Genomic DNA, 26616 nt, shown 5'->3' on the forward strand with positions numbered 1-26616 from the left:
ATCAGTTGTCAATATTCCTTTAGATAAGATTGGGGTCTGCTGTTCATTTTCCCAGTTCTATGCTGGGAGACTTTATTATAACAGTGCTCTAAACAGTACCTCCCACAGTATAGACTAGTTGCCATTTGCATATACTTGAGAAAATGAGAAGAAAAAAAAAATGGTGGAAAAAAAGAAGTGGAAAACAATACGTTAGAAATCACTGTCCCTTGAAACAGGTGACAAAAAAAGTCATTAAGGGTGGCTGGGGAGACAGCTCAGTAGTTAAGAACATGTACTGCTGTTGCAGAGGACCAGGGTTCAGTTCCCAACACCCATATCAGGTGGCTCATAACTGTCTATAGCTCCAGCTGCCAGGGATCTAACATGCTTTTCTTTTTTAAAAAAATTTATTTATTATTTTTACTTTATGTGTACAAGTGTATTGCCTGTATGTGAGTGCACCTGTGTTGTGCAATGCTGCAGAGGTCAGAAGAGGGCTTCAGATTCCCCTGAAACTGGAGTAAATGATGGTTTGTAGCTGCCATGTGGGTGCTGGGATTTGAATCCAGGTCCTCTGCAAGAGCAGTCAGTGCTCTTTAACCAGTGAGATGTTGGATCTCTGTGAGTTCAAGGCCAGCCTGGTCTACATAGTGAGTTCCAGAACAGCTGGGGCTACAGGGAGGCCCTGTCTCAAAAAGACAAAGAAAAAATGTAAATCTTTTTTAGAAATTTTTATGTATAGAGCCAGACATGGTGGGGCACACCTTTAATCTCAGCACTCAGGAAGTAGAGGCAAGCAGATCTCTGTGAGTTCAAGGCCAACCTGGTCTACATAGTGAGTCTCGGGCCAGCTGGGGCTACAAGGGGTCCCTGTCTCAAAAAGACCAAAAAAATGTTTTATATATATGAGTGTATCACCTGCATGTATGTAAGTGCACCCATGTTGTGCACTGCCCATGAAGGTCAGAAGAGGGCACTGGAATCCTCTGGAACTGGAGTTACAGATGGTTGTTAGCCATCATGTGGTTGTTGGGAATTGAACCTGGGTCCTCTGCAAGAGCAACCAGTGCTCTTAACCACTGAACCATCTCTCCAGTCCTGTATCTTTTTTTAATTTAAAATCAATGATGTATATTTGGGTGGGGGCATCTGTGTACATGCATACAGGTGCTTTCAGAGTCTAGAAAGAGGATGCTGGATCCCCTGGAAACTGGAGTTACTGGCGGTTGTGAGCTGCCTGACTTGGGTGACAGAAACCAAACATGAATTATCCACAAGAGCAGTATTTGCTGTTAACCACTTAGCTATCTCTCCAGCCCCCAAAATAAATTAAAAATAAAAGAAAATTAAGATATTTCCCTTTAACATATTTGTTATTTTTGCCTATTTGCTCCAACTTACATGCCAATGTGCACTTATATTACAAAGGAAAGGAGTGAGTTTTTATTTTTTTGATTTTTTTCACTTTTATGCATATGAATCCTTTGCCTGTGTATATGTAAGTGCACCCGTGTGTGAAATGTCCACAGAGTACAGAACAGCATGTCGGATCCCCTGGAACTGGAGTTAGGGACAGTTGTTAGCTATCGTGTAGGTTCTAGGAACCAAACTCAGGTCCTCTGCAAGAACACCCAGTACTCTTAACTACTGAACCATTCCTCCAACCCCACAAGCTCTTAATTGTGCATTCCAACTACTCTACAGTAGTTTGAAACAATGGAAAGTCACTTTCATCTGAGGATACTGATTTCTGTCCAAAAATGCTTTCTATAATGAAGAACATGTTCTATAATTTTAGCTTTCCAATATATAACCCATATATGGCAACTGAACACAATTTCATCACATTAAAGTCTAAGAAATATTGATTTCAATCATTGAGAAATCCTGACATCAATGGTACTCATTAGCCAAGCATAATTTGACAGTTACCAATGTCCATGTAACAAACTCATTCTACCTCTAAATTTATATATCGTACATGTGATATTATCACAGTCCTCTGATCTGTGGCTTTAACAGCTATCAGTATATAACATATTAATATTTTCCAGTTATGTATCCATCATCAAATTGGCAGGCAGTTAGGTAATGGCCAGATTGTCACCACCTAGTGTGGTTTCTTTTATATTATTTCCTTGAGACTCCATTGAGAAGATTTTCTGAAGGGACACAATAATCTTTCTGGCAGCTTGTGTCTCATTTTAAAACATAGAAAACAGGGCAGTGCTCTGGGAACCTATTTCCCCACAAACACATTAACGTTGAATTTGACACTCCTGATACCACAATAGATCTAAAATAAATGTATACTTTTAGTAATTCACACTTTTATCATTAGCAAAACTAAAGTATTTCCAAATGCTGACTTGGTGTGTATTTCCAGTTATCACTCTTTGTTCATCCCCTTTGTCTAATGGAGAAGAGGTAGACAGTTAATTGTCAACTTGACTGGCTTTGGAATCACCCAGAGGTGTGTTTGCGAGAGTGTTTCCAGAGAGGTTTAACTGAGGAGCGAAGAGTGGGTGGAATCATCCCAGGGGCTGGATGAAGTGCAGACTGGATAGAAAGGAGACAGTGGACTGAGCACCAGCACTCGCCTCTCTTTGCTTCCTGACTTGTGGACACCATGTGACCAGTTGCCTCACACTCCTGCCACTACAGCTTAGGCCTGCTCTTATCACCACACCTTCCCCATCACGATGGACTGTACCCTTGAACTGTGAGCCAGAGTAAACCCTTCCTTCCAGAAGTTGCTCTTGTCAGGTGTTCTCATCCCCAGTAGCAGCAACAAGAAAGTTTTTTCTGGCTCCTTTTATTGCTGATTGCTTTATTTTGTTTTCTGCAGAAGTAGGGACCAAATCCTGGGCCTCCCCACATACTGAGTAGTCTAGCACCGAGCCAAAAGAGACCTGGCCCTTAAGAGATAGTTTCAAAATTAATTCTTTAATTTTTTTATTATATTCTTTTTTTTTTTTGAGACCTGAAACAGGGTGCCTCTGTAGTCCTAGCTAACCTGGAACTCACTATGTAGTCATGGCTGGCCTCAGTATCACAGAAATCCACCTACGACTTCTGCCTCATACATGGAGGTCATAGAACAACTTGCAGAAGTCAGTTCTCTTCTTCTATCATGTGGGTCCCAAGGATTAAACTCAGATTGTCAGGCTTGGCAGCAGACACCCTTACACCCTGAGTCAATCTTATTGACCCTCAATGTTAATTCTTTAAAACATTTGGAGCTTATTACAACAGATGAAAGGAACATAACTATTTTAACAACTTTTGTCAATAATACCTATTAAATTATTCCTTTGTTGTTTGTCTTTATCCTTGAGTACTATATGTTAAACTTTTACAAGTTTGGTACTCTTGGAATCTCTATTGTATTTTAATCTATTGCTTTGTTTTGAAAACAATGCCATATGTCCTTTATTGCCATAATTTAAATATCAATAGAATGATTTGATAACATTGGCTTACTCCTATTCAAAAGAGCCTTAATGTGCTTAACTACTATTTTGTCTACACAAGTATTACTAGGATTTTCTCAGTTTCCATTAAAAAAGCACAAAGTCAGCCTTATTTCTGTTAACTCCATCAATTACGCAGCATATTAAATCTGACATCATAACTACATTAAAATTTCTGATTCTGGAGCAGAAAATAACAGTTGGATTATTTAAGGCATGTTCTATATTTGGTTTTAATTAAAAATTTGTCCTTTAAAAGTTGCCTTTCATTTCCAAAATTTTAAATATTATCTACTGCTACTACTGTTCTTTTAGCTTTTTTTATCACTGGCAAACAGAAATGTTTTTATTGAAATTGGTGAATTTTCAAAAACATAAACATCTAGGCAGAAATCATTCTTTTCGAACAGTCATTTGGAGGGGCTGGAGAGATGGCTCAGTGGCTGCTCTTGCAGAGGACCTGAGTTCAGTTCCCAGCACCCATGTGGCAGCTAACAACATTTGTAACTCCAGTTCCAGGGGATCCAATGCCCTCTTCTGACCTCCTTGAGCATTGCACGCATGCAGGCAATACACTCATACACATAATAAAATAAAATTTTTTTAAATTAAAAAAAAGCCATTTAGGCAGACTGGGGAGATGCTTCAGTCAGTAAAGTATTTGCCTTGCAATCGTTAAGGACCTGAGTTCAATCCCCAGAACCCACAGTTTTTTTTTTTAAAGCTATGCATGGTGGCTTGGTCTTGTAATCACTTAGGGCATACTATTTTAAGTGCTCTGGTACATCTTTCACCATACTGTTGCCTCTGCAAAAAATATTTTTAAGCTCTCCAGAAGTGCCTTCAGATGTACCAGAACCTAAATAAGAAAAAGAAAAAACATCGCTGACTCAACCACCCAGTCAGCCTCTAGCTGAGCCCTTCAACACTGGCCAGCCCATGGAGAGGTCTAGGGCAGCTGCTTGGGTCCAGGGAATGGCCTCCATCCCAGCAGTTTGCCCAGGCAGGCTCTTTACTTATTCCTCACTGGTGACCTTGGCTTTCAGTGTTTCTGGTGCTCCTTGATAAAGGCTGACTGCACCGCCACGCTAACTTTTGGCTTGTCTCTGTGGTTTTGGATAACTGCTTCCTATCAGCCCCCACTACCCAGAACCCTCAGCAACTGGGCAAAAACTTCCTTATCACTTACTTACTCCCTTAGTACATGGGAGGGGGATCTGAATAGACTGTTACGGCAGGGCACGTTTTTTTGAAGGTAACCTCCTCTGGCCTCAGCCTGAAGCAGAAATAACATGTTCCACCCCACACACACACACACCGTTAGAGCACTGCCAGATGTGTGAGTCTCATTAACCTTACCCCTTGAGGCACCTCACTCCACTGTTCCCATGGCCACTGTCATTAAGTTTTTGTTACAGATCTGGAAATGACCCAGCTCAATCAGAGGCACAGGGCTGGCAAGATGGCTCAGTGGGTAAAGGTGCCTGCTGAAAACTGACACAGACAGGTTCCGCGCTCTGACTCTGAGAGACTGACAACTGTAAGTCCAAAAAAGTAAAAAAAAATCTTTGGTTTCCTTGACTCCAGTGCAGACATCTGACCATACAGTCAAGCCAACTGGGCTCCTGTTGATCAGAAGCTCATGTGTCCAGGCTTTTCCAAGCCTATGGTGCGTGTCGCTTGACCCCTGGGGCACCCTGGGGTCTCCGCCACACCTGGCTAATCCCGGCGTGAGTCTGGCTGCAGGCGATGTGGGGAGCGTGCCTGGGCTCCCGGTCTGAAACTCAGTATGTTGACGAGGTTGGCCTCAATATCAGAGATCTGCCTGCCTCTGTCTCCTGAGCGCTGGGATTAAAGGTGTGTACCACCACACCTGGCTCAAATTTATTTGTATTTTTATGTGGATTAGTATTTTGCCTACATGTATACCACATACATACAGTACCTGTATGAGGGCAGAAGAGGGCATCAGATCCCCTGGAACTGGCATTATGGATGGTTATTAGCTACCATGTGGGTGCTGGGAACTGAACACAGGTCCTCTGCAAGAGCAGCCAGTGTTCTTAATCACTGAGCCATCTTTCCAGGCCCTGATGGCTCTAGTTTTACTTTTCATTTCTCTTATCCATCCTGAGGCAAACTCCTATTCCCCTCACCTCTGATCCTCACCTTGAACCAAGTCTACGGCATCTGTGTCTAGCTAGAGTCTGTTTGGGGCCCCATCCCTGGCAGGCCTTGCTCAGTTCCTCCACATGCTGCAGGTGTCTCCTCAACTGTTTCTAACAGCTTTTATCTTTGCCCCCATTTCAGTAAATTGATCAACCACGAAGGTGGGGTGGTTTGTACTCACAGTCTGTTTGAGAATACAGAAACTAACGTCCATTGCATGTTTCCTGAGTAGGAGCTTAGTATCACAATAATCCTACCTCAGACAACTAAGGCTTAATAATAAACAGAGACCTGGAAAGTGACTCTGATAAGAAGACCCAACCAGCGAACTCAAATCAAGAAACAAGCAAACAGCTAATCAGCAAAGAACTAAGATCTGAAACTCCCATTATTAAATGGAAAATTGAGTGTGGTGTGCAGGCACAGAGGGGCTAGTGATAGAGTGCAGATAAACCGGGCCTGGTGGTGCATGCCTTTAATCCCAGCACTTGGGAGGCAGAGGCAGGCAGATCTCTGTGAGTTCAAGGCCAGCCTGGTCTACATAGTAAGTTCCAGGACAGCTGGGGCTACAGGGAGACCCTGTCTCAAAAAGACCGAAAAAAAAAAAAAAAAAGAGTGCAGATAAAAAAAGACTTTTATGATTCTCATGGCAGAGGGGCACAGCTGTGGGTATAATTAGGGCTATGGAGGATGTGTTGAAGATTAAGGGGCTGCAGCTTCCTTCTTTTTTTTTTTTTTTTTTTTTTTTGTTTTTTTGAGACAGGGTCTCCCTGTAGCCCCAGCTGTCCTGGAACTCACTGTGTAGACCAGGCTGGCCTTGAACTCACAGAGATCCGCCTGCCTCTGCCTCCCAAGTGCTAGGATTAAAGGCATGCGCCACCATGCCCGGCTTATTTTTATTTTTATTGTATGTGTAGGAGCGCTTTGCCTACATGTATAGATGTACCTGGGGATGCCAGAAGAGGGTGTCATCGGATCCCCTAGAACTGGCGTTCCAGTTGGTTGTTAGCTACCATGTGGGTGCTAGAAACCAAACCCAGGTCCTCTGCAAGAGCAGTCAGTGCAGTGCTCTTAACTGCTGAGTCATCTCTCCAGCTGGTTCCTTCCCACTTCCCCCCATCATTCTGTCTTAGTGCCTAACACCTGACTTAAGGCATGAAATGGTCTGAAAGTCTCCCAGGGCCTCTTGTGGGTGTCTGTGTTAGTAGTGCTCCCAAAGTGTTCCTTGGACCAGTGAGGACATAGAAGTTGTCAGAAATGCAAACACTTGGGCCTCAACCCAGACCTACCAGATGAATCTTAAACTTGTAGCATAGGTCAGAAGTATTTATACCCTAGAGGGTTTGTTGGAATACTGATGGCTGGGCTCTGAATCAGTATGTCTGAAGGGGGAGTTGGGGGCAGAAAAGAACAACTTTAATAAGTTGCCAAGTCATGCCCTGGGAGTAAGGACTCCCAGTTCCCGCCTTCCTGCAGAAGGTTGATTAGACCCCTAAGAAATCCCCAGTTTTCAGTCCTGTGTGAATTGCTGAAGACAAAGCAAACATTTGCAGACTGCCGCTGGCAACGGAGCAGATAAACAAGCAAACAACTCGGAATCACAGGAAATGGTAACTGAAAAAGCAAAGATGGCCTTGAAAGGGGCAGAACCTCTCAGGGATCTCAAACCCCAAGCCTAAAAACAAATGACCCCTTTCTCCTTTCCATTCCAAGCACAGAACGAAATGTTGTTTTAACCCAGGCGATCCACACTCTGCCTTGCCACAGGGCACAGTCTAAACAGCTAGCCTAAAAAGTGGTTCTTATCCCTAGTGACAACATAATCTTCAGCTAAACTGTGCTTAAAAATACCTGACCCAGCCCACACCCTGAGACTGGTTTAATTTGACTGGCATGAGACCCTATGTGATTCTAAGCAGTCTGGGGCAAGAATTGATGATTCGATTGCCATGTTCGATTCTCGGTTAAATTCCTGAATTGGGTGTTCCCCTCTGATCTCTTGGGCTCAATGGCAGCTCAACAGCAGACCACAATGAGAGAAAACCTGAGTCAGTTTTTATTTTACAGTAACTGTATTGAAATACCACTTCCCTTCTCCCCCTCAACTCTTGCTTGTGTTCCCCCATACCTCATGGGGCCAATAAACACAAAGAGATAGTTGATTTGTATAGAAAACAGGAAATAGCTCGCTATTATAAGCCAGGTAGAAAAAAAACAGAATGTGTGAAAGATATAATCTAGAGAACACAGGTCTAGAGAATAAACCGCTAGCAATCCAAACAACCCTAATAAAGTATTAAAAGCCACAGAACGCTTTCTCTTTGTACTTCTGATGTTCAGGACTGCACTGCCAGGTCATGAGAAGGACAGGCATGGTTTGCTGAATCTGCAACATCTAGTAAGATGAGGACAAACAAGAATGGACCCGCACAGGCAAGGATATGCAGGGAGGAAGAGAGTGGGGTTGAAAGAACCAGCAAGCTTTCACCACAGTTGCATTACCCAGAATTCTCCAGGTGTAAAGAAGGAAGAGGACCCAGCCAACTATTGCAACAAGGCAGGGCTGGAGGCTGCAGGTAGCTTCAGGCCTTAGCCTGGGAAGAAATATACATCACAGGGACTGTAAGACCACAGAGGGTGATGATGTCAGAGACTCCAGTCCCAATGAGGATGGGAGTAGAGAGAGGTGAGAGGCTGAGGAATTGTGAACAGTCTACAGTTGCACCAAGGGTGATACAAACTAGCACCAACTATGTCAAGTAGGGACTTGGAAAAATCCCTCCATGTCCAGCCTGGAGATGCAGTTCAGTGGCTTCATTCTTACCTACCAGGGATGAGGCCCTGGGTTTGAGTCCCACTGCAAAAATAAAAATTAAAACTAAAACAACTAAAATCTCCATGCCCAATTCATACTCTGAATCTTTAAAAGTATTTAAGGGTAGGAACCAGGTATCATTTTTTAATATTTTATTTATTATTTTTTATGTGTATGAGTGTATTGCCTGCATCAGTCTAAGCGTACCTGTGTCGTGCAATGCCTGAGGAGGTCATAAGAAGGCATTGGGTCCCCTAGAACTGGAGTTATAGACAGTTATTAGCCACCATGTGGGTGCTGGGAATTGAACCCCGATCCTTTGCAAGAGCAGCCAGTGCTCTGAACTGCTAAGCCATCTCTCCAGTCCAGCATTTTTTTTTTTTCAGATTTCCAAAGTTATTTCAATGTGCAACAAAATTAGGGATTCCCTGACCTAAATTCACATTAAGACAAGAAAAGGCATAGGTAGGGAAGAAAGAGGTAGCAATAACATTGCCAAAATATTGATGATTCTCTAGAGAAAGTAGGCCACCCGAGCTCCTCTCCTGTCGTCTGCCTCTTCCCTTCACCTACACTTCCCAACATAAATTCCTTTGAAAGTTAAGGTGGCTAGGGGCTGGAGAGATGTCTCGGTGGTTAAGAACACTGGCTGTTCTTGCATAAGACCCAGGTTTGAATCCCAGCACCCACATGGCAGCTAACAACTGTTTAACTCCAGTCCCAGGGGATCTTCTGACTTCCTCTAGCACGGGTGCACTTACCTACACGCAGGCAATACACGCACATACATAAAATAAAAATAATAAATTTTTTTTAAAAGTTAAGGTGACTATTAAAATAGAGAAAAAACTTAATTAGTAAGACAACAGTATTTGAAGATTCCATTTTCATGAGAGAGGAACACAAAATATGTACTTAGTAAATATTTGTTTACTGATGACTGGAATGCCAAAGGTTTCCTGAGTGTCTCCTTGTTAGGGCTTTGGATTCTTTTGGAACTGGAGTTAAGGATGGTTCATAGATGCCAAGTGGGTGCTAAGAATCAAACCCGGGTCCTCTGCAAGAGCAGTCAGTGCTCTTAACCACTGAGCCATCTCTCCATCCCCCCCTTAACATACTTTTAAATATTTCATCTACTTTGAACAGCAGACTTCATTTCCCTTTTACTCCCTCAAGATCAGAAGCTATCTAAAACACACATTTGCAATTTGCCCTAAACTCATCTTTGAATAGTTTGTTTCTGAAAGTGTGTTTGGACCCTGGCAAAACAATGCTTCAAAGTGATAGTTAAAATGTGGTGTTGCCACACCTGAACCCCTCTTCTGACCTAGAACTTAGGATGTATGACTCAGGAATCTGCATTTTATTAAGTGCTCCTCTGTTATTCAGAGACACATCAAAGTTTGGGAAGTACAGTACTTCAAAGCTGAGAACTTATGTTGCCAAAATAATGCATCAGGGTATGGAGAAAACAATGCTACAATTCTTTATGTGAAAGTAGAAAATCACTGCCTGGGCTTAAAGGGCTGGATGAATGGACACTAACTGGTTAGATGAAGACAGTGTAAGAAAACCTTTTACAGTGCTGGAAGCATGGCTCATCATATGCTTTTAAAGTAAATCTAGGCATGTTACGAGTACAGTTGGCCCTCTGTAGCTACAGGGTCCACAACTGTGGAGTCAAAGGAAAACTTGGGGAGAAAAATTCCATCTGCATGTGCACCCCACACACACTCTGCACAGACACACACACACACACACACACACACACACACACACAAATCCATCTGTATTGAACAAGGACGGATTTTTGGTTTTTATCATGACTTCCTGAACATTTCAGTATTAACAGTTATTTACACTGCATTTACATTATATTAGGTGGCACACATAATCTAAGATGATTTTTAACTCTATGGGAAGACATATGGAGGTCTGCAAACACTATGCCATTTTGTGCCAGGGGTTCGAACCAGCGACCCCCAGCGAGGTGATGATTGGGGACGAGTAAGCACACCGTTCTCCAGCCCACTCAGTGAAACGGGGAGCCTAGTCAAGCAGGGACTCATTTATTGCAAGTGTTCCAAAGCTTATAAAGGCACCTGGAGCTCCCCCCTCCCCCCTGAGGGTGTGTCTTAAGGATGGTCACACGCTGATCATGCACTCCTCAGCAGTGGTGAAGTATTCTTCAGACTTTCAAATCAAGCCAGGCTGCGCCCCCAGTAACTTCCTTTCGGACTTATACAAGGTGGGGCTTTTAGGTCCCCACAATTTTGTATTAGAAATTTGAGTACCAAGGGTCCCCCAAGGACAACAAGGGACAACTACCTATATTCAAAATGTTCTTTCCTGACAAGGAGTCAAAAATGTCTGGAGAACATGAGTTGGTCTAAAACACATTCAATTCTCTTCTCTGAATGGAAAACAATTAAGATTATAAAATGATTCTGTATTCTCCAACCCAGTTCAGCAACTCTGTTCCAATTTAGTTTAAATGATGTCTGATTTCTGAAACCTGGAGGGACAGCACACTCTTGTAACCCCAGCACTCAGGAAGCAGAGGCAGGAGAATAAGAAGTTCAAGGTCACCCTCAGCTCCATAAAGAGTCCCACACTAGTTTGTTTCTCATTGGATCTGAAATTCCTGGTCCTCCTAGAATCATTTTCTTCTTTTCCCACCCATCTTGGAGCCTTGCCTAGTCCAAAGTAGCTTCTAGGTAAATATCAGATTCCTGTTTGGATGAAAACATGGTCAGGGACAGAAAGCAAATTAGAACTAATTTATGAAAAAGCAAATCTATACTTAGAGTGCTTTCTCCCCCTCCCCCATCTCTATAGAATATAAAAAATAGAAAATACTTGCTATCAAAATGCTTGCGTAGAACTCCAGTAGAGCAATCAGTTAGCACACTGATTACATGTCAAAATGCTTGTCACTATTTGAGATTTTTATCAGGGTTCAGAGTATTCCTTATATTGAGTTTCTTAGCTTAATTTTCATAGACTGCTGCAGACACTGAATGCCAAGTTTGATCAAATTAAAATAAAAATTATGAAGCAAATCTGAAAAGAAACAAGAGATTCCAAAACAATTCCTCTAGTATGCACTACATTGGGTCACCATGCTGCAGAAAATAGCGTGCCTCCAAGGCTGTGGCCTGAGGACGTGACTCCATGGAGAGAACACACATTATTACTAACAGAAGGACCTTCCCTAGAGCACTCCTGGGTAAATACACCCACATAAACTATGTGTCACTTGCTCAACTAAAACACAAGCTTTGAAAGCATCATTCTTTGTGAAAGAAGCAGGCCCCAGAGGCCACAAACTGTCTGATTCCACTGACAGGAAATATTCAGATAAATCTATACAGCCAGGAAGCAGTGGCCAGGAGCTGGGGTCCAGCGGGAATGAGGGGGTGAGGGCCTTCTTCTGGAGGTGATGAAATAGTCTGGAATTTGGTAATGGTGATAGTTACACAACACCACAAATATGCTTATTGATGCTTTTTTTTTTTTTTTTTTTTTTTTTTTGTCTTTTTGAGACAGGGGTTCACTATGGAGACGAGGCTGGCCTCGAACTCACAGAGATTGGCCTGCCTCTGCCTCCTGAGTGCTGGGATTAAAGGCGTGCGCCACCACATCCGGCTTTTATTGATGCTTTTAAATGGTTTTAGCTAGTTTTTTTTAATGACAAAGACCATTACAAATAAAAATATAGGATAAGAAAATGACCAAAAAAAGTAAAAAAAAAAAATGTCAATAGTAAGTAAGCATCAAGTACAACAAACATGGACTCTATACCTTTCAAGGCCTAGAGACAGAGCACCTGAAGAATTAAAGCCACATTGACAGTCAGGCATGGTAGCACACTTCTCTAACCCCAGCCCTTCAGAGGCAGTAGGATGGTGAGTTAGAAGCCAGCCTGGGATGCAGAGCAAGACCTTCAAAAATATAAAACAAGAGGCTGGAGAGAGGGCTCAGCAGTGAAGAGTGCTTGCTACCCTTGCAGAGAACCAACATTTGGTTCCCAGCACCGATGCTGGGCAGCTCACAACCTCCTGGAACTCCAGCTCCAGTGGATCTGATGCCCTCTTCTGGTTTCTGTAGACACTCACAAACACATGCATAAACACACAGACACACATAAATAAATAAACAAATTCAAAGCAAAATCCACTGGGTGGTAGCACACATCTGTAATCCCAGCACTTGGGAGGCAGAGGTAAAAGGATTAGGAATTCAAGGTCATCCTTGACTATATATACAAACAGTTGAAGGCTAGCCTTGGCTACTAAAGACTGTCCCCAAACCACAATAACAACACAAAAACAAAACAAGATCAAGCAAAAAATAAGAAAGATATAATTTCACATTCTTTGCATAGGCACAAATTTCAAAGGCCTCGTGATACTACTTGGCAATGATACAAAGCAGGGGATCCTCCTATCTGGGGGGGAGTATAACTTGGCAAATACACTTTAGAAAACAACTTGGCATTTTCTTTATCTTTTTTTTTTTTTTTTTATTTTTTTTTTTTTTTTTATTTTTTTTTTTTTTTTTGTCTTTTTGAGACAGGGTCTCCCTCTAGCCCCAGCTGGCCTGGAATTCACTATGTAGACAAGGTTAGCCTCGAATTCACAAAGATCCGCCTGCCTCTGCCTCCCCAGTTTCTTAAGCTCAAGGCAATTCCTCCACTTCAGCTTTAGAAATTCCATTTTAAAGCTGGGCATGGTGGCGCACGCCTTTAATCCCAGCACTAGGGAGGCAGAGGCAGGCAGATCGTTGTGAGTTCAAGGTCAGCCTGGTCTACATAGTGAGTTCAGGTCAGCTGGGACTACAGGGAGACCCTGTCTCAAAAAGACAAAAAAAAAATTCCATCTTAATCAGATGAAATAGACATAGAAGTCTTTAAATTTTTACCCAAGGCCATCATACCTTGAAGTTGGCAGAGTTGATGTGTGAAACCGATTTGCCTAACATCTTTAGCTATTTCCATTGTCTAGGAGCTGTATGAAGTGAGATCTTTTGTTAATTCAAGTCACTCGCATGCCAAGCCTAGTTTCTGTTGAGCTGATTAAAATGGGCTGTCTCAAAGTCTTTGCGTTGCTGCGGTTTCTGTCAATGCAGGTGTTTTTCACACCCCTTTCCTGTTTGTAGTGTCATTTTCTTTTGGTTAGCTGGGTATGGGTGGACAGACAGGAAGAGGACTAGTTGACTGTATCATAAATCAAGAGAAAAGCATTGAAATGCATGGTAGTACAAACACTCTGGATATGTACCAAAATATATAAAAAGATAAAGAATGGGGTCCTGTAACATGGCTCAGTGTTAAAAGCATTTGCCTTGCAAACACAGTGACCTGAGTTCAAGTCCTAGAACCCACATAAAGATGGAAGAAGAGAATAAAATTCACAGAGCTGTCCTCTGACCTCACACACATATCACACACATATAACAACAACAATAATAAACAAAAATCTTTAAATGGGATATAGAATGAATGTTTATATTACTAACCGCTGAGCGATTTACTAAATTCTAATGTTTTGAATATTTTGATATGTGGGTTTTTTTTTGTTTTTTAATTTGGTCTTTTGAGACAGGGTTTCCCTTAGCCACAGCTGGCTTGGAACTCACTATATAGTCATTATGGACAGCAAGGCTCTGTCTCCTTAAAAGCAACAAAAGGTGGGACTGGAGAAGTGGCTCAGCAGTTAAGAGCACATATTGCTCTTCCAGAGGAGCTGAGTCCAGTTCCCAGGAACCACATCTAGCTCCTGGGGAATCCAGCAGCTCTAGCTTCCCCAGGCATTTGCACTCAAGTGTACATACTCACACAGAAACACACACATATTCCACATATTCACATAATTTAAAATAAAAATAAATATTTAAAAAGGTAAAAATAAAACAAAACAAATGGGACTATTGAGATGGCTCAATGAGTAAAGGAACTTGCTGCCTAAAGTGTCAAAACTGATGACCCAAGTTCCATCCCTGGTGGAAGAAGACAGCCGCCACATGGGATCTGATCTCCATATGGGTGACACACACCTCTTCTGCACATTGTACACAAACACAATAATGTAAATGATAATAAATATTTTAAGTGTTCTTTTTCAGGGACTATGGTAAAGACTAAGTAGGCTATCATCTTACTGCGCTTACCACAGAGTCTGGTACATAATTATTTGTTCAGTAAGTGGTAGTTATTGTTTGTGTCAGAACAGGGATTTGAACTTCATGTGTGGGGATGTTACATCATCAAAGCAAACAGAAATATCCAAACTCATGGGACCAAAGAGTTATATCACACCTACCTGGATAAACCCTGTTGTTAACTAAAATATCACTCAAAGCATTACAAAAAAACAGACAGGAATTTCAGGATAAGAGAATTTCTATCTATAAATAAAAGTATCGCAGAGGAAATTTCATAAGATCAGCAAAAAGTACATTACAAAATACAAATACAGTACCTTATTGTGGGTATTAATTGGTCAACTGGCCCCATTAGCCAGTGATTCAAAAAGAAAGTCATTAGACTAATGAGGGTCAGGTTTTAGAAGACAAAATTTTGTAAAAGTTGACAAGAGGAAAATATTACAAAGTATACTTGGTTAAAAAATGTTTCTTGGGATCTGAGGAGAAAAAAAATTTCCTCCCAAATGTCTTTATTAAGACACTACAGAAAAAAAAATAAAAAAAGACACTCTGGAGGCGGGAGAAATGGCGCAGAGGTTAAGAGCACAGGCAGCTCTTGCAGAGGACCCAAATTCAGTTCCCAGCACCCACATGGCAGCTAACAACCATCAGTAACTCCAGTTCCAAGGGATCCAACACCCTCTTCTGATCTCCACAGGCATTGCAGGATATGGGTGCACTTACACACATGCAGGCAATACACTCATACACACAAAATAATAAAAAAAATATTTTAAGACATTCTGTTCATTAGTACATTAAGTTTATAATTTTCAAATTCAAAAGGAATATAAAAAGGCACTTTAAACATATAGCTAAACCAGAGTCAGGTGGGGTGGAGCTTGCCTGCAATCTCAGTGGTAAGAAAGCAGAAGAAAGAGAATCCCAAAATCAAGGCTAGCCTGAGCTACACATCAACACCTAGTCTTGAGGTGTGTGTGTGTGTGTGTGTGTGTGTGTGTGTGTGTGTGTGTGTGTGTTACCAACCACAGTTACCAACCCAGTTTATGAGCTTAAAATGGTTTTGTCTCAAACCTGGCAAACATAATAACAAAAAAATCATAAAACTAAAAATTGTCTACATATTATATGTAACAAATAGAAACAAAGTTTCTAAAAATATATTGAATATATTATCAAAACAATTATAGATAATGTCTGTATAGTGTTTTGTTTTGTTTTTTCCTGAAAGTACGAGTTAGATTAATAAGGCAATCAGGGGAATTTGAAGACCAAATTGTATTAGATGATAATAAATTTACATTTGTTGGGGTGCTGAGAATGGAATTCCTTTGGTGAAGTGCTTGTGGTTTCAAGACCCAGCACCTACAAACCTCCTATGGTTGTGTAGGCATATAATTGCACTCAGGAAATGGAAGCAGGAGGATCAGAAGTTCAAGGTCATACTCAGCTCCACAGGGAGTTCAAAAAACAGCCCGGGCTACCAAGAGACCCTGTCTCAAGAGAGGAAGGGAAGGAGGGAGTGAGGGAGAAGGGGAGAGGGAGAAGGACAGAGAAAGAGAAAGACAGAGAGAGAGAATATTTAAAAAGCAATCAAAGTGATCATTGTATGCCTGGCATAGTGCTGAATGTCTTTAATCTCTGAACTCAAGAGGTAGAGGCAGGTGGATTTCAGTGAGATTGAGGACAGCCTGGTCTACATAGCAAGTTCCAGGCTAGCCAGGGCTGCAGGGAGACCCTGTGTCAAAAAAACTAAGAAAAAAAGTGATCATTGTACTATGATTGCATTACTAAAATATGATCCGTATCTGTTTGGGATACTGAAGTGCTTATGAAGGAAATAATTGCTGAGATTTGCTTTAAGATAAAACACTGGAGTTGGGGACAGAGAAGGAGAAAAAACGACAGTCTCAAGACTGTCCGTATTTGAAAACTTATGACTCAAAATGATAGGTGCATGGAAATTCCCTCCATTTTTTAAGTATGTTGAAAACTGTAGAAAAATACTAAAACTTTACTGAAAGTCAACACTTGAAGACATTTTCATAAAGAACAGGAAAGAACAGAAAAAAGTCACAAAGCCTTCTAATCCTGTTGTCAGGCAGTACAGTGCTAGAAGGTTCCTTCCTTTTCTGTTCTCTACCCACTTCCTTTTACTTAGTGATTTCTTCATTTTCCAGGAACTTAGATGCTTTCTTCTAGACAAGACTTCCCATAACTAGGAAAGGCTTTCAAATTCTTGCATCATAACATAAAATATTTAAATAAACTGGGCATTGTGATACAAGCCTTTAATCCCAGCACCTCCCATGGCAGAGGCAGGAGGATCTCTGTGAATTCAAGGTCAGCTTGGTCTGCATAGTGAGTTCCAGACCAACTGGGGCTACAGGAAGACCCTGTCTCAAAAGACCAAAACCAAAAAATGTAAATAAAGGGGCACACTGAGGTACTTCTTCAAATTTTTAGTGAGCTGAAAGAATTCTCGCTCCAAACAATTTTTTTTAAATATTACTCCATACATTTAAAACACTTCTCTTTTACATGTTTTGATACACATACCTGGGGGTGAGTGACTGGAGTTATTTTGTTAGTTAAGTGCATGGCTAAAAAAAATTGACGACCACCATTTCTGAAGCAAGATGTCACTCACATTTTTAAGGACCAACAAAGTTTATAAAGTACTCTGTCTACCCAGGAAATATGGGCCTGGTGGGGCAGGCCTGTAATCGCAGCTGCTCAGGAACTTAAATTCAAGGGCTATGGAATGAATTCAAGGCCAGTCTGGGCAACTTGGTGAGACCCTGTTTCAAAATGCAACGGTTTTAAAAGGCTGCAGGTATAGTTCTTTGGTAGTGTCTAGCATTCAAGAGGCCCTATTTCCAGTATCAGTCCAGAGAGAGAGAGAGAGAGAGAGAGAGAGAGAGAGAGAGAGAGAGAGAGAAAGAAAGAAAGAAAGGAAATAGGAAAGGGAAGGGACAGAGACAGAGAGAGAGAGACAGAGAGAGAGAGAACCTGGAGGGAAAGGCAGAAGGGATTAGGAATTATATAAAGCAGCCTTAGTGATTAAGGAAGACGGACTGAGAAGGGAGGGTGGTAAGGCCAGAGAGCCTGCCTGGAAGGAGTTTGGTCCGTATGTGCCGAACACTCCATACACTGGTCAGGCACTAGTGACGCAGAAGCAGGATTTACAGCACAGGCCAGCGCAAGGGATGTGTGTCTGGAAGCCATCTTGGTAGACGTGACAAGTGACCCTAAACCAGTGATCCCTCTCATGGAGAGACTGAATCAAAAGGCTTGATTCAAGCCTTGGGAAGCACCTATATTTGGGAAGGCAAAAAGGGAGCACATGGAAACCAGAAGCAGCTGCCCGAGAAGTTAAGTCGAATTATTTCAAAACAATTTGGGAGAGTGGTCACAAGACCAGGTGGTCACCTGTGCTAGTCACCGCACAAACCACGGGAAGGAGGCCGGGAAAGGCTACTGCATCTCCAATAAACCCTAGGAGGACCATTCTGGTCAGGTGCCACGGCCCGTAGCTAAGCAGGAGAAAAGTGGTCCTGAGCGTAGGGCAGTGGATTCAGATGCGAGTGCTCAGCGCAGTAGGGTTCTGGGCAGAGCGCCTCATGTCCAGGGTAGAGAGGAAAGACACCACGAGTACTGGAGAGTGGAAGCCGTCTGGGCTCCCCCTCCGCTTCCAACTTCTCTAGGTTGGTACAAATCTTAGGATTCTGTGTGCGTGCGACAGGGTAGGGGGTAGCCTAGTCTCTGCCCGCCAATATCGCTTTGGTCGGATTAGGGGGAAAGACTGCGGAAGGGGAGCAGCTCGGGCGCTGCAGGTGGGTGAGCAGCTGGAGGGTGCGGGGCCCGGAGAGCAACACCCCGTCCGCCTCCCCCCTGCTCCCCCAGGCAGCAGCCCCCACGGTCCCCCGGCCAGGCGGGTGGAGAGCTTCCCCTCCTCCGGGTGCACTCACCGGTCCGCTTGCGAATAGTGGCACCGGCCCAACAGGTTGAGCTTGCAGAGGTGCAGGTTGTCGCAGGGCCTCTGGCAGTACTTGCGACGGCAGACGCGGGCTCGGGTGGTGGCCACCACCGACCGGGTGATCCCGGCCCGGCCTCCGAGCTCCAGTAGCACGAAGCGGTCGGGCCCCGCCGCCTCTAGCAGCTCCCAGAGCTGCGCCTCGGGAAGCGCGATCTTTCCCAGCAGCTCCTCCAGGGTCATGCGGCCCCCGTGCGCGCACAGGATCTTGGTGATGAAGCTGCATACCCCGGGGTCTGCCATGGCACGCACGCTCGCGGGCTGTCGCTGCTCCGGCCACCGCGCGCGGGACCCAGCTCCACCGAGAATCGAAACTTAGTAGTGTTCCTCGGGGCGGACGCGGGCGGTGCCGTTTGCAGATCGCTTTCGCTTTCCAACTCTGTAGCGCAGCTTCCAGAAGCCAGACCTCCCCCGGCCGGTCCTAGGGTCAGATTTGAAGTGGGCGGCGGCCCGGAGCGAATGGAAAGACGCGGAAAGCTCCGCGCCTGGCCGCAGCGACACCCCGGAAGGCCCCCTGGGTCTCGGCTGGTCCCGCAGCCCGGGAGCGCGAGGCTGCTCCCGGAAAGAGGAGGAAGTGAAAATGATCGTGGGGCTCTAGTGGAGTTTTGATAAGCCAGAGGCGAGTGACGCATCCTGGGGGCCCCTGGAGGCGTCCCCTGGCTCTCCGCCCCACCCAACCCCGGAAAGAGCTGACCCTCGTGAGCGCTTCCTCTAAGCAGGGTGTTAGTCCATCCTCGCTACCATCCCACCGTACAGACCTTTTTATCTGCTGTCTGCACTTGAAGTAACTTGAGCGAACAAGTGAAGCCCCGGGGACACCAAAAACCCGTCCCGGGGTCCCAGATATTGATGCGCAGGGTTTGGGAACCCGAGCCCCTCTTGGAGAACAGGGATTATTTCTCTTCCTCGTTTCTTTGCCTTTTCGAGAGCTATTTGAAGAAACACTTCTTGACCCTTTCTGGTCTTTCCTAAAATCTCCAGCCTTTGGTGCCCCAAACCACTGCTTAATCAACCCCCTGATAGCGAGAAGTTACAAGTGGACATGCTTAGAATGTCCCCAAATTTCAGGGTTCTTCCCCCAAGATTTGACGTGAAGATGATTTTTGTGCGAAACCCTCGAAGCTACAGAAGAGGCAGAAAGAAATCGTAACTAGATTTCCCCTATTTAACGAAAGCAGAGGCCTGTGGAACTATAGGGCCACCCACAAACCCCGGAGGGAGTTTTCTGTTTATTCATATATCCCAGAATATAGGCAACAAAACCCCAAAGGAACTGTCCAAACTCTCCCACTGAAACACTAAACATCTATCTGCACCACCTTGTTAAATTGAGATATATAAGCCTTAGGACTGTGTCCTGAGCTGCATCAGAATAAGTTTTGTCTTTCCCTCTAATAATGAAAACTCTCAGCTAACTTGCCGGCTCCCAGCACTAGACCCAGACTGGAAAAGGAAAAGTTTTCCCTTCCAACATTCCAAAATGAAATGATCAGATAAGAAATAAACCTTAAAAAAAATAAATAAAAATCTGCAGGTTCTGGGTGTGATGATGTCTTAATCCCAGCACTCAGGGAAGCAGAAGCACCTGAATCTTTGTGAGATCAAGGCCAGCCTTATCTACATAATGAATTCCAGGTCAGCTGGGGATATGGGGAGACCTGTCTCAAAAACAAACAAAAAACAAACCAAACAAACAAACAAAAAACTGGCAGGCAACAAGGCTCAGGGGTAAAAGCACTTGCCATGCAAACTGACAGACTGAGTTTGATGCCCAGAGCCTAAACAAACACCCAAAAATTATTCTCTGGCCTCCACATACAGCCACACATCACACAGAAAACAAAATTAAATACTACAGTAATACTAATAATAGCTTAGCATGGTGACTGCAAGCCTGTAATCCAAGCACTTGGAGGGCTGAGGCAGGAGGATTATCTCAAATTCAAGGCCAGCCTGGGCTATGTAGCATGTTGGAGGCCGGTCTTCAGTTACATGATGAGACCTTGTTTCAAAAACCAATAAATATATAGGTTGGTAAGATGGCTTAGTGGGTACCCACATGGTAGAAGGAAAGAACCAACTCCCACAAGTTGTCCTCTAACTTCCCTATGTACACCATGGCACATACCCTCACACTCGTACATATAGAGACATACATACATATATACACAATAATGAAATATAATTTTAAATATTTTGTTTATTATTTATTTTTCTTTTATGTGTGTGAGCTTATTCGTGCATGTATGTAAGTGCACCCATGTAATGCAAATGCCCAAAGAGGTCAGAAGGGGGTGTGGGATCCCTGGAACTGGAGTTATGGATGGTTGTTAGCTGCTATGTGGGTGCTGGGAATTGAACCTGGGTTTTCTGCAAGAGCAGCCAGTGCTCTTAACCACTGAGCCAATTCTCCAAGGCCAAATGCAATGATTTTTTGAAAATCAATAAATAAAATCTTGCTGCCCAATTAGAAATTCTTCAAAAACATGAGTGGGAATTACCCTGAATTTGGTAATCCATGGTAGACAACTCTCTGTCTCTAGAAAATGCCTTTGGTTGTGAAAACCAGCCTCACCTGGGGCTCAGGATGTCTAACTTTTGATGACTTGTTGCTTCTGCAGTTGTCTTTTAATCTACTTGGCCTTGTTTGCTGTCTGACAGGTTTCCAGGGAACTTTCATCATCAAATCAAGTAAGTTAAATGTTTTTAGTGACTATCTTTTAACCTTATATACGTCACTCTGAATATGCAGAAATCTAAGAAAGTGTCTGACTCCACCAGCATGTGTTTTGGAAACTGTGAGCAAATGTTCAAATGTAAAGCTGAAACAGGATTTACTCTCCCCTTAGGCAGTACAGGCAGGGCCCAAAGTGGATCCTGAGCCAGTCACATAGCCTGGTCCCCAAAAGGATGAGTAGCTGGTCTGAAGGAACTGCCTAAGGATTATGGACTCCTTACTGAGTCAGCCCAGTGGACTCAAAAATGTCCAATCTCAGATGGGAGATGGAAAGAAAGAAATAACCAATAAAGGATTACCTCAGTCTCCATACAGTTCCCACTATAAAACTTATAAAAGACCACACTGGATGCGTGGTGGCCCACATCTTTAATCCCAGCACTCAGGAGGCAGAAGCAGGTGAATCTTTGTGAGTTCAAGGCCAGCCTGGTCTACATGGTGAGTTCCAGGACAGCTGGGGCTACAGGGAGACCCTGTCTCAAAAAAACCAAAAAAAAAACAAACAAAAAAAAAAGATCGCCCTGGGCAAGTCAGCAAGACGGCGTTTCTCCCTTGAAGCCCTCCCTCATCTTGGGAGTCCCTCCCACATCCCCAAGTCCTTTTCACTTTTCCTTAATAAATCTACCTTCACTCTGTTCACTCCTTATCCAAATTTCTTTATTCTTTTTGGGCTTGAGATAACAAACTCAAAAGCCACGGGCTCTGAGTGGCTTTGGAGGCCATTGATTTTTTCAGGGACTGCCTCACACCCCCACAACGTTAAGTCCACCTAGAGCCAAGAAAGGCTCCACCACTCAAAGAACCCACATCAAAGCAATCAGTGACTCTTCTGCAACAAGATTTCAGGAAATTAAAGAACAAAGAGTCCAGCTGGGTGAGAGTGCTTGGGAGTACAGATAATAAATAATTCCCTTCCATCCAGGTCAGGAAAAATGATGGGGTGTGGGGAGCTGTGGACTTTGCTCAATGGTAGGATACTAGTCTAGCATACTTGGGTCCTGAGTTCCTTAGAAATGTAGATATAGATGCATAATATCATATATAATTTGGAAAACACTTTTGAGTTGTGGGAGGGAGAGACAAAGAAGATATTTAGGGATTTTTTGAAATATTAATATGTACTGTTACACTTCTCAGGAGGGAGCTACTGAGAGGCCAGGCATGGTAGCACACACCTGTTGTCCCAGCACTTCAGAGGATGAAGCAGGAGGATATAGAGATGGAAGTTAGCCTGGGCTACATAGTGAGTTCTGAACCAGCATGGGCTATACAGTGAGGGGGAAAGAAGAAGAACGAGGAAGAAGAAAGGAGGAGGGGGGAGGAGGAGGGGGGAGGGAGGAGGAGGAAGAGAAGAAGAAGAAGAAGAAGAAGAAGAAGAAGAAGAAGAAGAAGAAGAAGAAGAAGAAGAGGAGGAGGAGGAAAGATGTCCTAAATACAACAACAGAAAAAGTCAAGGGAAGGAGCAAAATGGATTTGAGGGCACAGTCAGACTTCCACGTAGATTAAGAAAGTCTTTGCCAGTCCAGCATGGCTCTATAAAGCCGGGCAAGCCCAGAAGCTAAAGCTGTAGGCCATCAGTTTAACATACTCCTAGAAACTGAGAAGCAAGCCCTGGTTGTGTCACATTTTGTTGGCTATACCCTTCCTTAGCACCTTATGGATCTCCTTCCTTATTTAGTTCCGAGAACAGTTCTTTCGTTTTCCTGCAAGGAAACTCAGAAAAGGGAAGTTGATGCAATTCACTTTGGGCCCTGTCACTGCAATTGGCCTAATGCCCACAACTTGTTCTCATCGTATCCCTCTAGTACTTTAAAAAAATGTATGTATGGGGTGTGTGTGTGTGCGTGTGTGTGTGTGTGTGTGTGTGTGTGTGTGTGTGGGCAGGTACCCTCAGAGGTCAGAAGAGGATATGGGATACTCTGAAACTAGAGTCACAGGTGGTTGTAAGCCTCTGGATACGGGTGCTGAGAACTGAACTCAGGTCCTCTGCAAGAGCAGCACATGCTGTTAACCACTGAGCCGTCTCTCCAGCCCTAGTTCTATCTATTTTAATTTCCCTGACCCTTAACTACCACCTCTGTGGATCTCAGGAGCTTACCAGGTGGGGGAGGTCTAAGCACATAGTTACTATTCTATCTTATCTACTTCTATTCCAGTTACACAAACGGGAATCAAGAGATACCCCACTGGACCACTGGTGTCCCACACATATTCCACCTCCCCCTGCAGCCCTGCCTTCTTCTGCTGACCCATATCAGCACCTCTCACATTCTTTATCTTACCTACTAGCCTAGGACAATCAGCAGGCCCAAGTACCTGATAGCAACTATCACTTGTAGGTCATTGGGGTCTTTATTGTATCCATGGCATTTGCAGAACCAGGATATCTAACTCACCTGTTTTATTTGGGGGGGGGGGTTAAAAATATTTTATTTGTTATTTTTATTTTATGTGTATGCATGTATTGCCTGCGTGTAAGTGTACCCGTGCCGTGCAATGCCCACAGAAAACAGAAGAGGCTGTTGGATCCCCTGGAACTGGAGTAACGGACAGTTGTTAGCTGCCATGTGGGTGCTGGGATTCAAACCCAGGTCATCTGTAAGAACAGTCAGTGTTCTTAACCGCTGAGCCATCTTTCCAGCCCCTTCATTGTTTCTTTTAAGATATCATCTCTCTGTAAAGGCCAGGCTACTCTGGAACTCGTTCTCCTGCCTCAGCTTCCAAGTGCTGAGATTACAGGTTTGTACCTGTACACCTAACCATGTTATGTATTTTTTATCCCCAACACTATAGGCTGTGTTAAGTGGTACAGTCCAAGCAGAAGGGCTGTTTGTATCACAGGATGGTCCTGCTGCAGAGTTCTTTTCTGCTCTAGGCCTCATTCAAAGCCAACAGTTTTCTGTGCAACCAAGTGCTAGGTTTGAACCTGCTTCCCAAAAGTTAATGTGTTAGAACTCATATGCTAATGTTATTTGGAAGAGAGGTTTTAGGAACATAATTAGGGTGAGATGAGGTCAGGGGAGAGGGGCCTCTAAGATAGCACTAATGACTTTATATGAAGAGGAAGAAGTGGAGGTGGAGAGATGGCTCAGTGGTTAAGAGCATGTACCACTCTTGCAGAGGACCTGAGTTTGATTTCCAGCACCTGCATCAGGCAGCTCAACTGCAACTCCAGCTCCAGGGGATCTGATGCCCTCCTCTGGCCTCTGAAGGCACCTGCATTCACATGTACAAATTATATGCAGACACACACACACATATACATGATTAAAAATTAAAAATAAAGCCGGGCATGGTGGTGCACACTTTTAATCCCAACACTCGGGAGGAAGAGGCAGACGGATCTCTGTGAGCCTGGTCTCCATAGTGAACCCAGGCCAGCTGGGGCTACAGGGAGACCCTGTATCAAAAAGAACAAAAACAATAACAATTATAATAATAATTAATAAATACATAAATAAATAAATAAAAGTTAAATGATGAGAAAGAAAGGCACATGTCAGCATGCTTTCTCCTTACCTTGTGATGACCTCAAGTCTAGAATGCTGTTGGACTTGCCAACTTCCAGAACTGTGTGCCAAATATATTCCTATTCTTTCTAAATTACTTGACCTTAGGTATTTTGTTATAGCAACATAAAATGAACTGAGATAGCAGTATAAAGGCAGTAGCAGTGGTCTTTGCTGCAAAATGTGTTTCCTCAAGAATGCAAAAGTTTCTCATATATTATGTGTTTCTTTCTTTTCAGTAAAGAATATGAGATGAGGGGCTGGAGAGTTAAGAGAACTGGCTGCTCTTGCAGAGGTCCCAGGTTTGGTTTCCAGTACCCACATAGCTACAGTTCAAGGGGCTCTAGCTCCCTCTTCTGGCCTTCTCAGGCATTGCACGACACAGGTGCACTTACATACATGAAGGTAAAACACTCATATACATAAGATAAAAATAACAAAAAATTAAAAAAGAATGTGAAATGATGCTATTTATCTTTTGCATTGGAAGATATATCTGAGTATGCTAATAGCTATTGGAGCTCTAATTTTTAAATTCGTATTACTTCATTTATTGTGTATGTATGTTAGTGTACACAGAGATCACAGGACAATCTGCAACAGTCAGTTCTCTCCTTCTACCATGTTGGTCCTGGGGTCATACTCAGGTTGTTGACCTCAAGACAAACTCGGGTTGTCAGGCTTGTTGGTAAGGTCCTTTTGCTCCCTGAACCATCTCTCCAGTCCAAGGAACTATCATTTTTAAAAACTTTGGGTTCAGGGGGGGCGTGCACATGCCACAGCGCCTGTGTGGAGGGAAGAGGACAGTTTGCAGAAATCGGTTCTCTCCTTCCACCATGTGGTTTCCTGAGTTTTTCTTTGCTTGCTGAGCCATCTTGCCATTCCAAGGATCTCTAAGATTTTTAATGAAGTGGCAGGTCATTAAACCTTCATAGTGTTTACTTTCCACTCTCTAGAGCACGTGCATAGGGCTCTCCACCCCCTTCTCATCATGCTTCATTGATTTAGTGGATCCATGTGATGCTGTGTGGGGTGATCAAATGTTCTCTTTCTCTTTGGACCTGATTATAACAGAGGACTGTTGAGTGAACCTAGCCCTGTGGCAAAATTGTGAAAACTTGTTATTTACAATACCATTGATTGATTGGAGTAGAAGGGAATGCATGCGCCAAATCAATGGCTGCAAAGCACATGTTCTAAGATGCACACATTAGTTCAGGCAAAAATGCTGTGCCCAGTAGAGCAGTTATGGCCAGGCATACTACTTCCTGGAAGTGGTCTGGAGTCGTTCTGTAGATCCATCTAGCTGCTGCAAGGTCCACACTGGGAAGTTAAGTGGATATAATAGGAACTCTACTTCTTCATCCTTTAGATACTTGAGAGTGGCCCCCAATCCCTGACATACCCCCACTTTATAGTATAGTTAATATTTTATAATGACTACATTGGCCTGAAAGATGGTAGACAATTTCAGATGGTTCAATTTCAGCTTCCATAAGAACTCCGGCCCTACAGGACCAGAATAGGTACAAGGATTAGCCTAATTAATTAATTAATTTTATGTGTATAAGTGTTATGCCTGCATGTGTGTAAGTGCACCCATGTCATGCCGTGTCCTTGGAAGACAGATGATGGCATCGGATCCTCTGGAACTGGGTGCTGGAATTTGAAACCTGGTCTTCTACAGGAACAGCCAGTGCTCTTAACCACTGAGCCATCTCTTCAGC

At 43.4% G+C, this 26616-nt stretch overlaps 1 protein-coding gene across 2 annotated transcripts in view; it reads right to left on the reverse strand.

The window, feature by feature from the left end:
- The window catches only part of Zc3hav1 (zinc finger CCCH-type containing, antiviral 1), a 58213-nt gene extending 39001 nt beyond the window's left edge, over nt 1-19212 (reverse strand). For both annotated transcript variants that reach the window (XM_008823482.3, XM_008823483.3), the window contains exon 1: nt 18579-19212. In XM_008823482.3, the coding sequence (XP_008821704.1) occupies nt 18579-18886 (308 nt within the window). In that variant the 5' untranslated portion in view covers nt 18887-19212. The remainder of the gene's footprint in view (nt 1-18578) is intronic.
- Nucleotides 19213-26616: the final 7404 nt, after the last annotated feature.

Source organism: Nannospalax galili, unplaced genomic scaffold (genome assembly GCF_000622305.1).
Source record: "Nannospalax galili isolate Female #2095 unplaced genomic scaffold, S.galili_v1.0 scaffold307, whole genome shotgun sequence".
Classification (NCBI taxonomy): Eukaryota; Metazoa; Chordata; class Mammalia; order Rodentia; family Spalacidae; genus Nannospalax; species Nannospalax galili.